Below are 22538 nucleotides of genomic sequence, written 5' to 3' on the forward strand. Positions count from 1 at the left end.
ACAGTGCAACAGTTAACATTTAATTGACATTGTACACACATAACCAAAAGGTAGTTTCTATAACAAAAAAAGTAAAGAACAGACAGAAATTACAACCACAGAGGACTAAAAACCAATGCGAGTTCACTAAGAGCACAAGTTTGGCTGAAAAGAAATTACACGGGCAATTTTAATCTTTGATAGTGAAAATGGGGGCACATATTCTGCTTGTTTTGAGTGACGTTGCTTTGCAGTGAGGGCGTGTTGTGAGGTTGGGGTGTGATGGCTCAGAGCTCCAGCTTTCCCAGGAAGCGGAGGTTGAGAATCTTCAGCTGGTCATCCAGCTCCATCCTGACGATGCCGTCGTCCCCATCAATACTTAGTAGGATCCCCGTGGCCTCGCGGTCCTCCCCTAGAATCACCTTCACCTGGAGAGGCACCACAGACGACACACCAAGAGCAGCCAGAGCCTTATGAACCCAAAATAACCATGCTCCTGTCCACATAACTCTTGAGTCCAGTAGAAAGGTGTTGTGGTGAGAAGCAGCCTTACCTTGTTGTTCTTAGTTGGGGTGACAGGCTCTAGGTGTTCACTGGAGATGCTCACCACCTTCTCTGTGTCCTGGAGGAAGACGGAGCACATGCCACCCTGAGGAAGGAGAAGACGCATCAGGTCAATGATGGGAGTACTTGGTTCAGCATGTTCATGTTGTCAACGTAACACATAGGTAAGAATAGTAAAAAGGGGGGAATTAGATAATATCCCCTAAATGCAACAAAACTCAAATTTAACCATTCTATTGGTTTCTAGCATAATAACAATAGTAAGCAATTTAGCAAAAACTTTTATCCAAAGAGACTTAATGCATACATACATTTTACGATTGGGTGTCCCTGGGAATCGAACCCACAACTCGTCGTTGTGCAAGCGCCATGCTCTACCAACTGTGCCATAAAATGCTATTTTGTCCTGCTACAACGGTAAATATATGAAAATAAGCTTATTCAGAATGAAGCGAACTTCCCCACCTCTCCGTCATGGTTTAAACCAGTGACCGTTTCAGGTTGTTTCAGTCGCAGTAATCTCTTTACTCTGCCTCTATTGGTCTTGAGCTTTTGCTAGCAAACTCAGGAGACACAGATGGCTGTATTTCAGCCTCTTTTCAGGTGTCGACTTTGACAAAAAAAAAAACACACAAAAAAGTCAATTAATGCAAGTTACAAGAGTGTGTCATTACACTGATGTTTTGTAACATATTTTTATTTCTTTTCATTAAACGTTTGGTGCACTGTTTGGATACTGGAATTATTTTGGAATGGACGAACGTGTGCAAGTAGCCTACCTTTTGAAGTGATTTGTTTGACAGTCAGATGAAAACATGACAGGTTGTGTTCACGTCACATTAAAAAAGATAATACATTATTACCGTTAAAATACATGTCTTTACCATTAGGCCCATAAGGCATAAAAAAAAAAGATGCCCCCCCCATTCTGTAGGGTTTGTATCGGTTACGTCAAAAGGCAATGGGAGCCAAATATGAGGGATAGCATATACCCTATATTTGGTATATCATTGGTCACGGACGTTACACATACACAGTGCATTCAGAAAGTATTCAGACCCCTTGACTTTCTCCACATTGCTATGTTACAGCCTTATTCTAAAATTGATTAAATTGTTTTTGTTCCCCTCAATCTACCAAAGATAAGACACATGACAAAAAGTGTTGCTCCATCTTGGCAGTGTCTCCTTTCTTCCATCAACAGGCCAAAACGGAGCCGTTACTGTCAGGAATCCAAAGTTCATTTCTACTCAAATAAATCAAATGACTACATACCATTTTGGTTATGGAAGACAAATCCCAGAAATTAACATTTCTATACAACTCTTTTTCCCTAAAAGCCAAAGTAATGTTCCCTCCATTTCAATCCAGACAGGAAACTTGGGTAACAAAGTAGAATCAAATGTGTGAGCCTTTCTTCACCCCTGTACCATCTAGGATCGTGGAGGAGTGGTGTGGTCTTTGCTACTCACCGTGACACTGCGGATGATGCCCGTCTGGTTAACCACCTGGCTGTCCAGGAAGGTGTCCTTAACGCGCACCAGGATGTCGGTGGTGACCCAGTCGCAGGAGGTCTGGTCGATGTTGGAGCCGGGGGTGTGGGGGTTGTAGCCGCCAGGGGAGGGGGCGCCGGGGGTCATGGGGCTGTAGCCTACCGGGCTGGGGCTCGGACTGGCCTGGGGTGGGACGACAGGAGGAAACAAAATTCAGGGCGATGGAACTTAGATTTGAAAGCGTTTCAACGATGCATCGTTCCGACAACAGCCAAAACCCCACGCAGAGAGAAGGTTTGCTTAGTTGTTGAAGCACGTGTACATACCAATGGGACCAAAAGAAAGGCAACTTTGCTCTCTGATCAACAGCACTCACTCTCTTTTCAAATCTTACTTTAGACACCTTACCTTAAAAGGAAAACACAACATGTGTATTTTTCATTAGTCCACTGTTAATACAGTCCCAAAATCTTTTGCATGCCAGTAGTCAAGTTTTCAAGAAGCAAAGTGTCACATCATTATGATGATGCAAAATGCATGCAAGCGAATGTTCTTTCTGCATGGTGTTTTAAGAAACGCGCTACCTCTTCAGCTGATGTTGGAATGACGCAATGTTAAAACAGTGAAGACTTTTCTTTTTAATCTAACATAATTATATGATCACATATAGATAGATGCTAACAGGCCTATTGAGGCGGCTTATTCTACAACAAAGCACTAAACCACATATTTGGTATATCATTGTGCACGTTGTTACACATATACAGTACATTCGGAAAGTATTCAGACCCTTTGACTTTTTCCACATTTTGTTATGTTACAGCCTTATTCTGAAATGGATTAAATATTTTTTTCCCCTCATCAATCAAAGATACCCCATAATGACAGTAGGTTTAGAAACGTTTGCAAATGTATAAAATAAACCCTTTCTCTGGAAATATCACATTTCCTTAAGTATTCAGACCCTTTACGGAGTACTTTGTTGAAGCACATTCGGCAGTGATTACAGCCTCGAGTCTTCTTGGGCATGACGCTACAAGCTTGGCACACCTGTATTTGGGGAGCTTCTCCCATTCGTCTTTGCAGATCCTACCACGCTCTGTCAGGTTGGATGGGGAATGTTGCTGTACCTGTTCGATCGGGTTCAAGTCCGGGCCCCTCAAGGACATTCGGAGACTTGTCCTGAAGCCACGCCTGCATTGTCTTGGCTGTGTGCTTAGGGTCATTGTCCTGTTGAAAGGTGAACTGTCACCCCAGTCTGAGGCCCTTAACGCTCTGGAGCAGGTTTTCTTCGAAGACATCTTTGTACTCCGTTCATCTTTCCCTTGACCCTGACTAGTCTCCCAGTCCATGCCGCTGAAAAACACCCCGACAGCATGATGGTTCCACCATGCTTCACCGTAGGAATGGTGCCAGGTTTCCTCCAGATGCGGTGCTTGTCATTCAGGCCGAAGAGTTCAATCTTGGTTTCATCAGATAATCTTGCTTTTCATGGTCTGAGAGTCTTTAGGTGCCTTCTGGCAAACTCCAAGCAGGCTGTCATGTGCCTTTAACTGAGGTGTGGCTTCTATCTGGCCACTCTACCATAAAGGCCTGATTGGTGAAGTGCTACAGTGATGGGAGAACCTTCCAGAAGGACAACCATCTCCACATAGGAACTCTGGAGCAGTCAGAGTGACCATCGGGTTCTTGCTCACCTCCTCGACCAAGGCCCTTCTCCCGATTGCTCAGTTTGGCCGGGCAGCCAAATCTAGGAAGAGTCTTGGTGGTTCTAAACTTCTTCCATTTAAGAATGACGAAGGTCACTGTGTTCTTGGGGTTCTTCAATGCTGCAGAAATGTTTTGGCACCCTTCCCCAGATCTGTGCCTCGACACAATCCTGTCTCGGAGCTCAACAGACAATTCCTTCAACCTCATGGCTTGGTTTTTGCTCGTACATGCACTGTCAATGTAATGAAATGTGAAAAAGGGAAGGGATCTGAACACATTCCAGATGCCCTGTATATTGACGCAATAATTACATAAGCCTAGGCTACAGTAGCCTAAAAGTAGAACTCGATTGAACATGTAATTGATTTCAAAATATAGGCCTAGGCAGCCTACTGTATTTATCATTTAATACAGTCATCCCAGTTTGCATTTTTTCTAACTTTCACTTGTTTGAAACATTGTTTGAAACGAAGACATTGGCAACTTTGTATTTGTAGTCAACTTCGTCCTGGGAGTTCAAAAATACATACAAATCTTGATTCTATGTTTAGCGGAGAACTGAGTATAAGGTGCTGTTAGAATCGGCTAAACTTTGAACATTGAGAAATTAAATAAATGATAGGAGACAAAGCCTTGAATAGAAAGTTTGTAAAAAGCCAGAAGGCTATAGAATGTGTTTGATGGAGGAGAGCAATGTGTTGATATAGAGAAGACAGATGGATATCTGTGGATCATGAGGTGAGGGGTGAGGTCAGTTCCCCTTAACTTCTTTGGGACTTGGGGGGCAGTATTGAGTAGCTTGGATGAATAAGGTTCCCAGAGTAAACTGCCTACTACTCAGGCCCAAAAGCTAGAATATGCATATAATTAGTAGATTTTGATAGAAAACACTTTGAAGTTTCTAAAACTGTTTGAATGATGTCTGAGTATAACAGAACTCATATGGCAGGCAAAAACCTGAGAAAAAAATCCAACCCGGAAGTGGGAAATCTGAGGTTTGTTGGTTTTCAAGTTTGCCAATCCAATATACAGTGTCTATGGGGTCATATTGCACTTCGTAAGGCTTCCACTAGATGTCAACCGTCTTTAGAACCTTGTTTCATGCTTCTACTGTGAAGGGGGAGCGGATAAAAGCTGTTTGACTAAGAGGTCGTGAGAGCGAGCTGCGTTCCTTTTCATTTCTAAAGAGAAAGGAATTGTCCGGTTCAAACATTTTTGAAGATTTATGATAAAAACATCCTAATGATTGATTCTATACATCATTTGACATGTTTCTACGAACTGTAATATTACTTTGTCTGAACTAAGTGATTGCGCATTGTGCATTTGGATTACTGGGCTACACTCGCGAAAAAAAGGATTCCGATGAACATCAAAGGTAAGTTAATATTTATAACGCTATTTCTGACTTTTGTGACACCTCTCCTTCTTTGGAAAATGGCTGTATGTTTTCTGTGGCTAGGTGCTGACCTAACATAATCGCAAGGTGTGCTTTCGCCGTAAAGCCTTTTTGAAATCAGACACTGTGGCTGGATTAACGAGAAGTTTATCTTTAAAAAGGTGTATAATACTTGCACGTTTGAGGAATTTTAATTATGAGATTTGTTGTTTTGAATTTGCCGCCCTGCAATTTCACTGGCTGTTGGCGAGGTGGGACCATATCCCAGAGAAGTTAAGGGAGTAATCAGGGTTGGTATTTGGTTACCTTCTTTCCCGTGGAGCCATAAACTGTAAAGAGGAGTGTCCTAAGTAGGATGCATATAAACTGTGATGTCTGAAATGTTTAACTGTCCTTTTTCAGCTGTACAGAACCTTTAGAGAAGCTTTTAACCAAGTTTATTCTTCCCAGTGTCTGTGGGTTAACTCTGAAAAATAAGAACCTAACAGTGTCAGAGGGCAACAAACCATCTGGACCACTACAATAGCTGAGGCAGTCAGTAAATAACGAGGATTTTTAAGAGCAACTTCAATAATAATGGTTATGAGAAGCAGCTTGGAGATTAACGATGCGCCTATGGAGGTTCTGATGAATTTAGCAGATTAGCCTCCAAACGTGTTTGATTGTAAAACTTTTTTCCCTCTGGCAAGACATGCCCATTGTATAAACCAACAGCACTAAGTCTTACTAATTTGAAAGAATGACAAGGCAACACTTGTCAACACACAAAGCTAAAACAATGTATTGCAACACCCTTAAAGAGAAAGACAGATGTCTGGGAAATAATATGAAGTGCGTGGAAGGGCTCGACAAGTACTTTTTTTTATTTTTATAAATAAAATGGACAAGAATATACACTAAGTATACCCAACATTAGGAACACCTTCCTAATATTGAGTTGCAAGTTTGAGTGTGAGTTTGTTTCTTCCCTCGAGCCAGGACAAAGAGCTCTTATAGGACCAGAGTACAAATAATATAATAATCAATCATTTTGCTCTTTATTTAACCATCTTACATATAAAACCTTATTTGTTCATTTCCACACAGTCTGTGCCTGTATTTAGTGTTCATGCTAGTGAGGGCCGAGAATCCACTCTCACATAGGTACATGGTTGCAAAGGGTAGTGCTACTACTGCTGGTAGTAGTAGTACTACCGGTAGAGCTGGTATGTGTCGCTTACTGTTTATGACCATTTATCAATTTGAGCAAACGGAATGAGCAGCAGCTATGTTTGGCTAGTGGAATTCCCGCAAGAGAGTAACGGTTAATGTGATTGGATGTTAATTATTATTTGACATTGTGTTGTTATTTTGCTGAACACTAGATTGTTTAATTAAATTTTTGGCAGTGAAACGAGGCTAATCAGGCGAGAAAAAAAACCTCACCAAAATGTATAGCCCCGTTAGAAAATAATATAAGTATTATTTAAATGTGAATCACATTTGTATTTGGCATACCCATGACGGCATTGCGTACCCCAGTTTGGGAATACCCGTTTCCAATTTAACTTGTTTTATTGTCTAGCAGCCAAAGGCACAATCCTGATGATATTAGTAACCCATGCTAGTTGATGCATCTTTAGATCGCCCCTCTTCATTTCTAACAGATATTTTCCTCTGTCACATGAAAGTGCTTCGGAGTGCGGTATGCTTTTGAGAATGGTGTTTTCACGCTAATTGCAATTTGGAACATTCGTGTGTAGCCTACAGTCATGTAAACATCAACATTTCTATCAACATTTTAAGCTTAATTGTCTGATTAGTTGCATCAGCCTCATTGCTTTAAACATTTTTTTTTTTATGTTCAGCGGTTGTATGAATTTTATATAGAAAGTATTTGGTTGTAATTGTTTCAATATTTTTATAGGCTACCAAGGGTGGCCCACCATCCTCCAGGAGACCCTTAAAGGGGACAGTGTTGTATTTTGAGACAGGCTTGAATATGCAAAGAAGCCAATGGGCAGAGTGTAGACTACATTTTTCTATCTTTTCTCTATGGTAAAAAGATAGTAATGGATTTTATTTTTTAAATGTAGTTCCGGGCATCATACAATGATGTAGAAATGGCGTTACAGACCATTTTTCTTTTTTTGGGGACAAGTGACTTGACCTTTCAGACAACTAAAATGTTAAATCAACATCAGTCCTATTAAGTGGCAAAAAAAAAATGTATATGTCAAGCGTGGTGGGTCTTACCTGGTATGCCATGGGTGAGGGTGTGGGGTGGTAGCTGGCTGGTGAGTGTGTGTTCTGGTAGCCCACTGGGCTGGGGGCCACCTGATGGTAGCTCTGGGGACTGGGGCTGGGCTGGTACGAGCCCTGTGGGGAGGGGGCAGTGTACGGCGAGTACTGTTCAGTGTTGTACCTGAGGAACACACAGTCAGTGGACTTTGCTCAAGGTGAGTTTGATTCTCTCCGTCCTAGCCGTTGGTCGTCACTGTAAAAGGGGCTTAGAGACAGACTGAAAAAGACAGCAAACAGACAATGGAAAACTGTGTGTATGTGAGACTCACATGGCTGGGGTACCGGGGGTCTGGGGGTTGTACTGGGGATTGACCTGGGGTGAGGGCACCTCTGGGTAGCCAGGGGTCTGGGGGTTAGGCGTGCCCCCGTAGCCCTGAGGGGACGGCGAGGGCTCGTCGTCATAACCAAACTCAAAGTCATCGTCCGCCCTGAAACAAGAGGAACAGGTTAAAGGCTGTTTCCAAAAAGTTATCCTATTAGGGAAACATATTTTCAGGATCTGTAGAAAGTACAGAAAAATAGCTGTATTAACTTTGACAACTCTTGACCCGGCAAAGATGAAGAAACCCTTATCAACCATAGAATGCTGAGGCTATTTCCCACATTTAGTTTTTTCCCCACATGTAGCCTACCTGGACGGTGTGTTGGGGTTGTTGGGGTCCCACGCTCCGCTCTGCCCCGGCGTTCTGCTCCCATCATGCAGCGGGGTCTGCGAGCCGTAGTGCGGTGTACGGCTCCCTGTGGGGAACAAGGATCACCACAATGAGAATAGTTATATTGCAGGTCATAGATATATATATTCTGATTGAGAGCCATAGAGGTATTTCCTTGGTGGGGTGTCTCACTCACCATCGTGTAAGGGGGTCTGAGAGCCATACATGGGGGTACGGGAGCCTGTCCCGTACATGGGGGTCTGGGAACCGTACATGGGAGTGCGTCCGTGGGTGGAAGTCATTCCTCCATGCCTCTTGGCTCCCCTGAATGTAACAAAAACAAGTCAACATTAATTAACACTCTAAAAAGGTGAACTATTGCATTAATATCACCGTGTTCACAATAGATCATTGTAATAGATCCCTGATGATGTGAACAAACATTGTGGTGAGACGCTGTCGGTCCACAGAGATGGTCTGGCATGTTGAGTGCAGCTCCACTCTGGCTGTCGACTCAGTGGCATCCTTCACCACTCCAATGTACCCTGAGAAATAATGGCAAGAGTTAGGCCAAAAGATTCCCTATTGAGAATGATCCAAGTGTTGAAACTCCAACACCCATGGTGCAACAGCATTTCTGCTTAATGTGTTTATTGTTCATTCTATGGCAGAGGACAACCCCATCTGGTTCACATGTGACCTGGTTTGGTCCTTTTTCTGCATTCATAGCAAGTGGGAAACTCAGAAAATCCTACTTGTGTGCATTCACATGCCTTGAACTCATTGAGAACGCAGATTGGCTAATGGCAAACAAGCTGGGTTAAAAATAAACTAAAAGTACAGCTATTAAAGTTGCAAAAAAATTATAGTGTTCAAAAACAGATGTTTTTTGTAAATAATGTTTTGCTGTTGCATTTAAGTGTCAAAAATGTTGTTATTGAGATCATTTCAATAGTATGCGACATCAGATTTTAGCATGTGGGAGAAGTCAGAGCTTGGAGATGACAGATCAGTTTCCCACTAGTAATTACCAGCTGGAGGAGCATTCAAGTCATTTTCTCCCAGTCATATGCTGATATTTACACATTTCTGAGTTGTTATGAACGCAGCATTACCCTTGTATGGTCCCTGGGAGATGCGGACGGTCTGTCCAATCAGGTCGTTGTCCCTCCTGCCCCGGCCACGCCCCATCTGTCCACCTCCTCCACCACCCCTCTGCTGCTGACCTGAAGGAGAGGACAGGAGTTGTGTAATGCCTGTGGTCTGATAATTGTTATTTAGTGTTGTATCCTGCACTAAGCAACTGTTCGCTAATTTCTACAAATCAACAAAGGGCAGTGTAATACACAGTTTAGGGTGAGAATGACCACATGCTCTCTGTGAGCTGTACTCCACTCACCACCACCACCACCTGGATGCATGGGGCTGCTGATACTTGGACTCCTCGGAGCGAAGCCTCCCACGGTGAAGTTGGTGACGTCTCTGGGCTAAAGAATGGAAGAATCAAAATGTCAACAACAGCTCTGATGGTTCCCACTGGAGAAGGTTAAGAGGTGATGGCATAGATGGAAGACATGAAAGTGATGCGGTGAGAGCTAAATGGGAGACTGACCTTGGAGCCCCCGGCCAGCACCACGTGGCGTGTTTTGCAGACGAACATGCCCCCGTTCTCCACTAGCTTTTTACAGTGCAGGAAGGCAAAGCCTCGGAAAATGTGGCGGATCTCTCCCTCACGCCCCTGGCAAACAAACCACACCACTTATATGCTAACAACCTATACATGCTAATCGCACCTTTGGCAAACTGAAAAACAGCTAGAGATAAGCAATATAGCCTAAAACTCAACATACAGTTCCATTTTGTGCATGAAAATAAAGTACCAGTCCAAAGTTTGGACCCACTTACACATTCAAGGGTCTTTATTTTTTTTAAACTATTTTCTACATTGTAGAATAATAGTGAAGACATCAAAACTATGAAATAACACATATGGAATCATGTAGTAACCAAAAGTGTTACATTAAAATATATTTTAGTGATGCACTGGCGTTAAACTAGCCGATAGCGATGTTAGCATTTTTAGCGAATGTCGGCCGATTCCGATATGTTCACAGCTATATCGTGCATCCCTAATATATTTTATATTTGAGATACATCAAAGTAGCCACCCTTTGCCTTGACAGCTTTACACACACTTGGCATTCTCGCAACACCCCCCCAAAAAAACCTGGAATGAGTAGGTGTGCCCAAAGTTTTTGACTGGTGCTGTATGTCAAAGCTCTTCAAGCTGACTTACCAATTTTGTCAATGAGGGCTCGAGTCCAGACACTGGCTTTGAAAGTAGTCACCAAACCTGGATGGAGGCCTATAGTAGAGCCCTAGACAACTAATTCCATTTACTTTTCCATTCAACGTTTTGTTTTTCCTGGTTTCAGATGTCATTTTTGTCTCAAAATCCCTTTAAAAACAACATTGTAATGTTCTAAGTTCACAACAAGGCTTAAACGAAATCAGGAGACCACGTTTGAGGTCTGGGAAAAAAATCTATGGAATTTTCATTTTTGGGTGTAGATCCCCTTCAAATTTAAGTGTACACCAGCAAGAGACTTGTTCGGTTAGCAGTGTTTCTATAGCGCAAATGTGATTGCAGAGTTTGCTAAACAAATCTCCACTGGATTTATGCAAACAATCATGATTCATCTGCTAGGTAGGCTACTTTGTAGTTAACATTTAAATTGACAAGGTTTTTTGGAAAGCCTTTCCATCTACCAGAAGATAGTTATCATTAGCATCTTCGCTAACGGCTACACGAAGTGGTAGACAAACGCGCACACAGCCCGAGGCAATTCCACATCGTCTCTTCAGAAAGTTCAAGGAAACTAAGAATCACTTATGCATTTTGTTCTTGATTATGATAATCTCAGGCAAATGAATAAATGATCTAATAAGTTCAGTACATTTAGTTGATTTCCGATTAAATGTAATACATTTTTGAATATAGTTTAATCGCGTGATTCCTGTCCACGTCACAGATTTTATAGGGCCCTACTAAAGCTATAGTTGAGAAATACATTTATGAGCTTAGACCTATAGAAAGCAGAACTGTGGTGAATCTTACCGAGTGTGGCCCGTCGATGACCTTGACGATGTCTTTGACGTGAATGTTGTTCTGCTCAGAGTCTAGCGCCACAGCAAAGCGGTTGTCTTTCCGCCGATTCACTGCCTGGTGACGCACCGTCAGCACCTTGCCGTGCATGTTGAGGACCTGGGGAGAAGAAGAGGAATACATGTGTGAGCACTATAGGAATGCTCAGGGATTTAGGCTTGACTGCCACAATTTAATAGACATTACACTATGTGCCAATTTTAAAATTGAGCAAAATCACTCAAGTTCCCATTTCAAGAACAGATGGTGGACAAAACATCTCTCCAGCAGGCACACAACCACAACTCCAAGCCCACACACACAATCTCTTATAAAATAACATTTATTTTGTCCTGATCTGAACTTGATCATTTAAGTGGAAATGTATTTTGCAGAAGAGTAAAATGAGTACCAACCTGGAATGTCTCTCTCTCCAGCCTGACAATAACTCCCACGGTCTGGGGGTCCAGTTGGACCAGCTCTCCCCATTCGTGCTGGCCCCCGGCATCTACCCCTGACGCCGTCTCAGAGCACAGCTGTAAGTCCCGGGGCAGGACCTTCAACTGCAGAGCACACATACCCACGTAAAATCGATAATGGTTCACTGAAGTTACGTAGGAATTATGCAAAATATAATTATTTAAAAAAATTAATTGATGTCCCAGCTCAATAATGTGACGTTGCTTACCTCGTGCATGGTGAGGTCAGAGAAGAGGATGACAAAGTTCTCCTCCACGCGTACGATGAGGCCGGTGTCGCCCTCATAGCGGCCTGCTATCACCTTGACGTGGTCACCCATACGGAAGTACTTCCTCAATTCATGGGCCGGGAACTCCAGCGGATCCTGCACACAGACCAGACATCAATAACAAACCATTATTTTGTATCAGTGCCAATAGAATGAACGGAACACAGTGGGAATGTCTGTCCGCCTCATGTGAACGTTTTGATCCCGTAATTCTATCCGTCCCACATTTTTGGGAAGCCCAATTTCTTCATCATGCTGTAATGGGAGTTAGTTCTCGAAATCCCAGTTTTTGTGGCTTGACTAATAACTAACCACATTATCCCTACGAAAACAACAATCTGGTTTGTGATCGCTTGACCCCGGGTCATATTCTACCACTCCCACATTTTTGGGAAGCATGATTAAGTAGTCTGTTCATGACTACACACAGCCCGATGCTTTCTTCATGCTGTGATGAATCGTGTTCCCTTTGCAGGCTATTTGACTTGGCTGAACCAGAATCTGGCTTGCTAGCCAATTAAATGCAGCCTGCGGTGGATTTAGTAAAAAATTAAAAAGAGCTTGTCTATAGTCAACTGAATGCACAGCTTAGCACATAGAACTGCAGTTACACAAGTAACATCCGATGTCCGCTATTAGCAGATTTTGGCTCTTGCTTTTGAAAGGTTGGAGGAACTCAGGAAGACATGCATTCGGTTTTCCTCTACGACACAAGCCGCGCAGGACATTTTAGAAGGGACTGTGACAAAACTGCAATTGAAAGCAATGCAGATTACCTTTTTATATACAGTTATTACCTGATGAGCTTCCATAATGTTTTCCTGAACTTTACAAAATCTTTGATGCTTTTCAGTCACTTTGTGATGCAAATAAAAACATACACCTTTCCTATATTAAAGTCATTTCACCTATGTCCTTATTATCTGTATTATCTCTTATTATCTGAACGTCTAAAACCAGATCGAAAGTATGCAGAAAAAACAGAAACAATGTAAATAACTGCCCTTTTCTGGCACGCAAATTGATGCAGCGATTTCGATAAATATCAGTGAAAAAACACACAAAAAAATTATCCCTATGTTGATTGCCCACCCCTGGTTTACTGGTAGTTCTCATTGAAATTCCAATTTGTTTGGCTAGACAAATAAATAACAAAACGTCATTCCGATGCAAACAAGAATCTGGTTCGTAGCGGCATGAACCAGGGTCAATGTCTTTGGCTTGTTTTTAACAACAAGTAGACTGAATATCTTACTTTAGGGCCTGAGAATATCTGAACAAAATTCTACCGAAAACTAGCAGAACATTATGTACCGTTTTGACAATTCTAACCAATGTGAACCTGTTTCCACACAATTTGACTTTAGGCCCAACTCTAGTAGGACAAATCTGAAATGTCCTCCCAATGTCATTGTCTGCTTGGCGCTTGTCATTACCTTCAGGTCCTCATGCTTGGGCATGATGGTGATCTTGTTGCCATCCACACTCAGGATCTTGCCCTGCAAGTTGATCAGCTCCCCTTCACACACCTCCACGTTGTCCCCAGCCTGGAGGTTGTGCTCACGCTCTTTACCTGTGGTCACACAACAAAACATGCCTCTTACAAAAGCAGATACACGTAAATGAAAACCAGAAAGTAAATACCAAATCTCATATATCCTGAGTATGCTTTAGAAGTGGCTGTTACCTGCGGTTTCAGTCACCACCTCCAGATCAATGCCTTCTGGCTGATCCTCAAACTTCTCCAGCTCTGACAGAGTGGGTTTCACTCCTTCAGTGATCTATAGATCACAATAAAGAGACTGAGCCATGGGTACAGATAACTAAGAACACTTTTCAGCCCCGTTTTTCACTATAGGGCTTTCAACAAATGGCCAATAAAACAGTGGTATTGAGGCAACGTGGTCGTCTTACCACAGCAGACATGGCAAAGCTCTTGAAGAGGAACCCTTTACGGCTGTAGCGGTTAGCTTCAAATATCATGAAGTCTCCATCGTGGCTGACATCCCCACCAAGTGACCTGCAAGAAAACACCATCAGGAAGTAATCGAGGCTGCGATCTTATCTATTTGGGACAGTGTAATCAACTCCCCAATAATGATAGTCTTCAGGACATGTTTCATTGTACCTGATCTTTTCCGCATCGAAGAGTCTCTGGGCTGGTCTCTTGAACTTCTTCCGCTTTGCAAACCAGTCTTTCTGGGAGACACAACAGGAAGTGTCATGGGATATCAAAGTTGAGGGTGGTGAGTAGCCCATGACAACAGAGTGCTGCCGTTGCTTACCATGCTCATACGGGCCTTAATTCTGTCCAAATCTATCCTGGGAATCATCTTCAGTGATATCGTGTTCTGACTGGGCTCCACATAGTCCACCTAAAGGAGGAGAATACATGTATGTTCCAAGAATATGGTAAGGATATTTATCTTTGTCTTCAAAATACATTTTCATCAGTTTTCACAAGTGTTGACTTCCACAATGTGTTTCTAGCATACCTGGGCAATGTCATCTTTGTAGAGGCCTCTCTTGAGGCGGACCCAGGACTTTGGCTTGAGGTTAGTCACCTCTTTGACCACCTTGAGGACGTCTGTCATCTCCTTGATGGGAACCATCTGCTGGTTCCAGAAGCCCATCCTCAGGTTGCCTATTCCATCAATTGCAGCCTTGACGTGAGTCTGCTTGTACGACTCCACATAGATGTAACCTTTGACATGTTCGGGAGCCACTACCGACTTGATTTGGAGGGGCTGTGTAGAATGATGTATAAGAAAACGTTTCACAGGTTGTCATAGCGCAATTTTTCCACCTTTTATTTATTTATATATAAATCGCCAAGAGATATACAGGCTATCAAGAGATCCATCATATAAAGCACTAAATGCAAACATTAGCATCTTATTAATAGGTCACATGCACCGAATACAACCATACATACTTACGAGCCCCTAACCAACAGTTCAGTTTCAAAAAATACAGATAAGAATAAGAGATAAAAGCTATAGAAGCTGTGAATGCAGAAAATTAGGGTGGGGACATACCGTGTCTGTGAATTGATAGGCAATGAATTTCCTCATCAATGCGATGGCGGTTGCTCTCTCTTCTCCAATCTGTAATGACAAAATGCATGACATAGGCAACATTACTTTTTTAAATGTTTTATTAAAAACTGTTTTTATTGTGTGCTGAACTTTAGGATGTCTACACAAAAATATAAGCTCCATACCTTACACTTGACCGTCCAAAGATTAGGATCCCTTTGAAAAAGAATATACAATACCAAGAACATTGAGAATATGTATATAGATTGGATTGTTGTAGTGCACTAAAAATACATTCCCCATCTTGGTGAAGGTGATACATACTTGACGCCAGGGAGCAGCTGCTGCTGGGTGATGTCATCAGACAGTTCCTCAGAACCCCCAGGAAAACTAGAGGGAATCAAACCGAAATTTCAGTCAAAGGGATAACCGGTAAAATCAATGTTGAAACAGAAATGAACAGATTACTACTGTGAAAATACTCACTCATTTCCTGATTGCTTGGCATATTTCCTCATGTAATATTCACCCAAGGCCTCTTCTCTGGAATCTCTGAAATATCACAAAATTCAAATGTCAGACTTCAAGAACACAGCTTCGCATAGTAACAACTGGAATATTCATGGAAAGAAGCCTAGCCACTCATAGCCCATAAGAATACATTACCTCCAGAGGTTCTGCAGCCTGCGGGAGCCAGAGTTGTCCTCATCCAGGACCACATGGTCAATGTTGGACACTGAAGAGTAAAGCAGACTCAGTGAGCCCATTACAGTCACACACAAAAAACAATGTAATGTATAAGATTGAATGTAGAAGTTCTCCATTCAAACAAGTGGTCCTTTAAAGAACCTCTGTGTATACCTATGTCTAGCCCCAAGTGGTAGGTAGGTCTTTTTCATATTGGAAGAAGAAAAACACTTACCCTCAGCTTCCTCTGCTCCGGGCCAGGCAGGTTAAGGTAGAGGGAGGAAAACACATTAAGAGCCAAATGAGATTGTCATACACACAAAGCAAAGAGGGGCAGGGGCACAGACAGGAACAAATGAAATTATATTTTTTTTTTACATTAACGATGGTAAATGACCAAATGGCTCATGAGACCAAGGATGATTGTAATGTGGGTAATTGTAATGTGGATGCTTATGAGTCTTTGTGATATGGCTGATTGACATGCCAAAAAAAGCTTAAAACAATATAATTTAGCTAAATCACACATATTAGCTTTCTTCTAGCAAGTAGCATTTCAGGCAAATGGTCACACTTGGTTCGCGTGCCTAGAAGTGCCTAGAACCCCATGGTCTGATTATTTACTACAAATAAGGTTGTACATTTCGGGGAATACTCAAAAGGTGGAGACTTTCCGTGGGAATTAACGGGAATATATGAAAATTAATATTAATTCAATTTAAATGTAGATGTTTTTTGCATTGGATATATTTACCATATGGAGACAGAAACAAAACTTTTACCTTATCATAAGTAGACAATTGCAAAAAATCCTTCCAATAGAAATAAAAACAATTTAGTTATGAATTGAACTTTAATTAAATGACTTGACTCATCACATGAGATGATTTCACTGAAGAACAAAAGAAAGAATATTGAATGATCCATCGCATCTCTGTAAAATGATAGTTTCTAGACTAAAGCTTTGGTTGTCTTCCTCTCAGGCTTCCATGTCTTCTCCCTGGACCTCCTCAAAGTCAGCCTCTGAGGCCTCATCTTCACTGTCACTTTCCAACCTTGATGAGGATGGCTCGTTATCAGGCTCAAAAAGCCAAAAATGTCCCCAGATTGCCACCAATTTTTCAACCCTTATATTGGTCAACCTGTTGCGTGCTTTGGTGTGTGTGTTCCCAAACAAGAACCAGGCAGCTGATGTTGGTGGGATTTGGAGGATGATGGAGACAATAGGGGAAAGAACCTCAGATCCACAAAGTCCCTTCCACCAGGTGCTGATGAGATATGGCACAACGGCCATATTGCACCTCCTTCCCAAAGCCCTTGCTTGGACGTGTACTTCGCCAGACTGCCAAGAACCCAAAATACATCATCCAGGAGGATCCTCTTGATGGGGCTGTCCATATCGGCAGACTGTGATATGGCCATTTCCGGGAGACTCCTTCCCCTCCAGAAGACTCCAGAAGGGCGAAAAACATTCAGAAATCTCTTGCAATACACATTGCCTGTGAGCAGAGGTGAACCAGTTGCATACACAGCTCGAGCAAGACATTCATCAACATTTCTCTGACTACATTCCTCCATTGAGTCAAAAAAGGAGGACCATGAGCTGATGCTATCGATATGGTGTCCGATTCATCATTTTCACCTCGATTAGAAGTAGAGGGACTTGTCTCAGAGGTTGCTTGTTGTGAGCACTGAGGGAACTTCATGCACATCTTTGTTCTATTCTTCACATTTGATTTGGCACAGTATTTGCAAATGTACACATTTCCTTCTACATTAGCTGCAGTGAAAAGTCTTCACACATCAGATAGTGCCCGTGGCATTTTCCTGTAAAGATTAGAAAAAAAAAGAGAGAAATAAAATAAATACAATTCCATGTACATATAAATAAATAGTTAAGCAGTTAAAATAAATGACTCCTTTGTAAGATACATGTTATAAAATGAAACATGTATGGAAACAGTTGAATTAACACTCCTCAGTTAGCAGGCTCAAGCAAGCTAAAACACACATGGTAGCAAAAACTATCTAGCAGAAATTGTTAACAAGTTAGAAATTATTTAAACACTGCTGAAGGCTACTAAACTCAGCAAAAAAAGAAACATCCTCTCACTGTCAGCTGTGTTTATTTTCAGCTAACTTAACATGTGTAAATATTTGTCTGAACATAACAAGATTCAACAACTGAGACATAAACTGAACAAGTTCCACAGGCATGTGACTAAAATAAATTAAATAATGTGTCCCTGAACAAAGGTGGTCAAAATCAAAAGTAACAGTCAGTATCTGGTGTGGCCACTAGCTGCATTAAGTACTGCAGTGCATCTTCTCCTCATCGACTGCACCAGATTTGCCAGTTCTTGCTGTGAGATGTTTCTCCACTCTTCCACCAAGGCACCTGCAAGTTCCCGGACATTTCTGGGGGAGAATGGCCCTAGCCCTCACCCTCCGATCCAACAGGTCTCAGATGTGCTCAATGGGATTGAGAGTCGGGCTCGTCGCTGGCCATGACAGAACACTGACATTCCTGTCTTGCAGGAAATCACACACAGAATGAGCAGTATGGCTGGTGGCATTGTCATGCTGTAGAGTCATGTCAGGATGAGCCTGCAGGAAGGGTACCACATGAGGGAGGAGGATGTCTTCCCTGTAACGCACAGCGTTGAGATTTCCTGCAAGGACATTAAGCTCAGTCCGATAATGCTGTGACACACCGCCCCAGACCATGACGGACCCTCCACCTCCAAATCGATCCCACTCCAGAGTACAGGCCTCAGTATAACGCTCATTCCTTCGACGATAAACGCGAATCCGACAATCACCCCTGGTGAGACAAAACCGCGACTCGTCAGTGAAGAGCACTTTTTGCCAGTCCTGTCTAGTCCAGCGACGGTGGGTTTGTGCCCATAGGCAACACTGTTGCCTGTGATGTTTGGTGAGGACCTGCCTTTACAACAGGCCTACAAGCCCCCGGTCCAGCCTCTCTCAGCCTATTGCGGACAGTCTGAGCACTGACGGAGGGATAGTGTGTTCCTGGTGTAACTCGGGCAGTTGTTGCCATCCTGTACCTGTCTCGCAGGTGTGATGTTCAGATGTACCGATCTTGTGCAGGCGTTGTTACACGTGGTCTGCCACTGCGAGGACGATCAGCTGTCCGTCCTGTAGCTCTGTCTTAGGCGTCTCACAGTACAGATATTGAAGTTTATTGCCCTGGCCACATCTGCAGTACTCATGCCTCCTTGCAGTATGCCTAAGGCACGTTTACGCAGATGAGCAGGGACCCTGAGCATCTTTCTTTTGGTGTTTTTCCAGAGTCAGTAGAATGGCCTCTTTAGTGTCCCAAGTTCTCATAACTGTGACCTTAATTGCCTACTGTCTCTAAGTTGTTAGTGTCTTAACGGCCGTTCCACAGGTGTGTGTTCATTCATTGTTTATGGTTCATTGAACAAGCACGGGAAACAGTGTTTAAACCCTTTACAATGAAGATCTGCGAAGTTATTTGGATTTTTACAAATTATCTTTGAAAGACAGGGTCTTGAAAAAGGGCCGTTAACTTTTTTGCTGAGTTTATTTACTAGTAAAAAATAAATAAATGTAATATAAAATATATTCACCCCACCCAGTATTGTAATTGATCAAAACTTACCAGAAAGCATGTGGTCCTTGGCTCAGACAGTGTAGTAGTGTGCAAGATCTTGAGAATGAGCTGTACATGTGATGGAAGAGTGCACTGCACATGTGATGGAAGAATGCACTGTGCATGCAGAGGGTTGCAATTCCATTGAATTGGGGATAGTTAAACCAAGATATGCCACAAGAACTAGAATTGCCTTATGTGTATCCCACAAAAAAACAGTCACTGTTATAAGATCACTTTTTTGAGGAATTTAAGCAAAAATCCCAGGCTTAACTTCCCATGGAAAATATCCGACCCTTTGCATCCCTACTGATAAGTCATAACTCTGCCGGTGTCAGGTTAACATACCATCCAACAACATTTCTACAATATTTTCCTGACTAGTAAATAGGTCACAGCTGTCAAATACAATATACTAATGTATTACCTCATACAGGTAGCCTCAGTTATTATGGGAGACCCCAATAATGTATTTGCCATCAGTGCTCCTTTAGATTAGAAGTGCAGCAGTACGAAAATGTGGGTGGAGTTATAACAGAATGTGACTTATTGAATGAGAGATAACCAATCCATTTAATTGGATGCAAGGAAAACAGAGAGCAGAAAATCTGGAATTGATTTACCGTTAACTGAAGGAGGCATGCACAAGAAAAGGAATTATTAGCACAGGAAGAACACAGTCAACACTCACATATACTCATTTTGGCATAGATTTGTTGATTGTATTTGTAATGCTGCCCGTCCCTTCCTGAATCCAAACAATACTACAGACAAATCCATCATGCCTAAGCAGCTGCACATCACCCATAGGAAAGTAATTTTCTAATAATTTAAAATTCAACAAAGTTCATGAACTCAGTCCTCATCAACAGACAACTGCCCCAACGTTGCTCATATAGAACTCCCTCTCGGGTATTAGATATCCTCAAACATGGCCCCATGTGTGACCTTACCTTTCTCCAAAATATCCTCAGCACCTTCCTCCCACGGGTCTTCATCTTCATACTCATCATCCACATCTAAACAAAACCAGAGGGATAAGTAAAGTTTCTTTCAGATACATTCAAACTAAAATGTTTTGGTGAGCAAGAACATGTTGACAACTATTCTACACTGCAATGGTATTATTCGAGTCTAGATTTGTCTTACCGGCTTCATCTAAGATGAAACCTCCATGCCTGGGTTTCTTTCTGGGACGGTCATCATCATCCTCTTCCTCCTCTTCGTCATACTCATCTGCCAAGTCTTCCCCTTCCTCTTCTGCTGCCTTGTCACTGCCAGATAAACTTGCCTGCCCATCTTCCTGTATAGGGGAAAACATTCAAACCACTCACAAGTTATGTCAATGCAGTAAAACGTGCAATGTCAATTTGGAGCCAGTCTAGGTTTGTTAGCATCAATTCTGATACAGTAGCAAATTGAGGGCAATGCATGCACAGGTGCATCTGTTCCACCACCTACCCATTCACACAGTGCAAGGCAGTGTTAGGTAGCTAGCTAGCTTACCTCTGCCTCATTTTTATCCACCTCCTCGGCTTCGCTACTTTGTTCACTCTGGTTGTCAGAGAAGTCGCTGTCCTCACTGTCCGACATTCTTGGATCCGGGGTCTCCTCCAAAGAGACTGAGTTGAAACGCACAGTGACTTTAGTTTTCTAACTAACGTTAACTTAGTTCAGACAGTCCCTGCATGGGTGAGACTGAAAATGAAATGCTATCTAACACTGACTGTATTACTAGCTACAGTAGCTACCCAAAAAGCTGGAGAAAATGTGTTTCAGGGTAATACGCTGAGCTACGTTATTCTCTAACAATGTACATAGTCAGTTAGCTTATTACGATAGTGTAACGACCGAAACAACAGAGAATGTACAATGTTGATAGCTAAAAGCGAAAGCAAGGCCTAGTATAGTAAGTTAGTAGCCTCAGGATCACGCGAGCCAGCTAGGAAGCTAACGTTAAGCTAGCAAACAACCCAAATTTACAATAATATTTTGATAAATACATTCCAAGCATAGCTAACGGTATTACCTTTCTAAAACACGTGTCTTGGTTTGGACTTAACTAAAAGAAGAAAGAAATTGTTAGATATTTTTTTTGTCACTTCCACTTCCTTCGATACACAGACTAACGACATTTGGAAGGCAAAGAACCACATTCTCGCGATGGTTTGAAATACTTGTTAAAGTGGTGCAGTCTCATTAAATATGTTTATATCTGTGGTCTCCATATCCCAACCCATGTTCATAACAGCACACCTGATTTCTGGCTATAATAATAATGGCGAAGGTGCATGAAGATGGCGGCCCCCATGTACTTACCACAAACGCCTCATTTGCTAAATTCGCCATTTGTACAGTGCTCTCCTTAACTTTTTTTGTATTGTCATTATAATTCACCTGATCCCAAGTAGGCCTAGGCTACCTAATGTTTGGTGTACCTCTTGTCATATAGTATCACTAGGCTATGTGTAAAAAATGAAAAGAACAACATAATGATACCAGAAAAACGTTAAAAACGTTTTTAAACAGTTGGTAAGCTTTAGTTAGCACTAGTCGTCTGTACCTGCACCCAAACTCTGGTATTTTTAGTCCTATAGCTTGTTCTCCATCTTCTTTTTAAATAGTGAACCAACATGATTTCAGCACTTTTATTTCCATGACTAGCTAGTTTCCTTCCAATTGTTGACAGATTTTCATGCAAATATTAAAACATTTGCATAAAGACATTTTCCCCACCAGTGGTGTTTCCACCAGGACTTGTTGCAGAGAAAAATCTGTAGATAAATCACTGAGTGATGATATAGTGCACACAAAATGTACTTTTTCGCTTCAATGTGTTTCTATCACATTTTCAACAGTTGCATTAAATAGCAAATGTGCCTACTCTGGTCTTGGGACATGCACCATAGCAACAACTCACAGATACAGTGTGGTTAGGCTCTGTTGGTAGGCTATATAAATCTACATGATTAGACTATTATGGATAAGAGAGAAAAAATAATAATAATTGTCAACATGATGAGATTATTATAGATAAGAGCAAAAATATTTGTATTTGTCAAACGGCAGTAAAGCATCGATCATCATGTCACCAGAATAAGACCCTCGATATTCACCACCCTGTGAAGTTCATCATAACTTATAACTTATTATAGCCTAATAAACAAAAAGATCCCTCCATGTCAAACGAACAAAGGCATTT

General features: G+C 42.0%; 1 protein-coding gene across 2 annotated transcripts; it reads right to left on the reverse strand.

Moving 5' to 3' along the window:
- Positions 1-7: 7 nt before the first annotated feature.
- Positions 8-21496, reverse strand: LOC139382837 (transcription elongation factor SPT5-like). 2 transcript variants are annotated; one of them, XM_071127071.1, is made up of 30 exons: positions 21366-21496; positions 20843-20958; positions 20486-20639; positions 20290-20355; positions 15935-15946; positions 15679-15748; positions 15499-15564; positions 15337-15402; positions 15198-15228; positions 15013-15081; positions 14470-14721; positions 14260-14349; positions 14103-14173; positions 13889-13994; positions 13662-13755; positions 13411-13547; positions 11915-12070; positions 11643-11789; positions 11200-11346; positions 9694-9819; positions 9484-9568; positions 9197-9307; positions 8524-8626; positions 8278-8405; positions 8061-8166; positions 7698-7856; positions 7381-7549; positions 2016-2219; positions 533-628; positions 8-407 (listed from the first exon to the last, which is right to left on the reverse strand). In XM_071127071.1, the coding sequence occupies exons 2-30, from the start codon at positions 20927-20929 to the stop codon at positions 267-269; spliced, it is 3249 nt and encodes a 1082-aa protein (XP_070983172.1). In that variant the 5' UTR covers positions 20930-20958; positions 21366-21496; the 3' UTR covers positions 8-266. The 2 variants fall into 2 exon arrangements, with proteins under 2 accessions (XP_070983172.1, XP_070983171.1); XM_071127070.1 differs by having other exon boundaries at positions 9481-9568.
- Positions 21497-22538: the final 1042 nt, after the last annotated feature.

Source organism: Oncorhynchus clarkii, chromosome 24 (assembly GCF_045791955.1).
Source record: "Oncorhynchus clarkii lewisi isolate Uvic-CL-2024 chromosome 24, UVic_Ocla_1.0, whole genome shotgun sequence".
NCBI lineage: Eukaryota > Metazoa > Chordata > Actinopteri > Salmoniformes > Salmonidae > Oncorhynchus > Oncorhynchus clarkii.

What these genes read in the sequence shown, in the direction of transcription:
- LOC139382837 (XM_071127070.1), bottom strand. Translation starts at nt 20,929, where the DNA reads ATGTCGGACAGTGAGGACAGCGACTTCTCTGACAACCAGAGTGAACAA. An exon ending in TGGAGAGAGAGACATTCCAG is followed by an intron (nt 11,347 to 11,642) that starts GTTGGTACTCAT and finishes TCTTCTCCCCAG; the next exon opens with GTCCTCAACATGCACGGCAA. An exon ending in GCATCATCCGCAGTGTCACG is followed by an intron (nt 629 to 2,015) that starts GTGAGTAGCAAA and finishes CTCCTTCCTCAG; the next exon opens with GGTGGCATGTGCTCCGTCTT.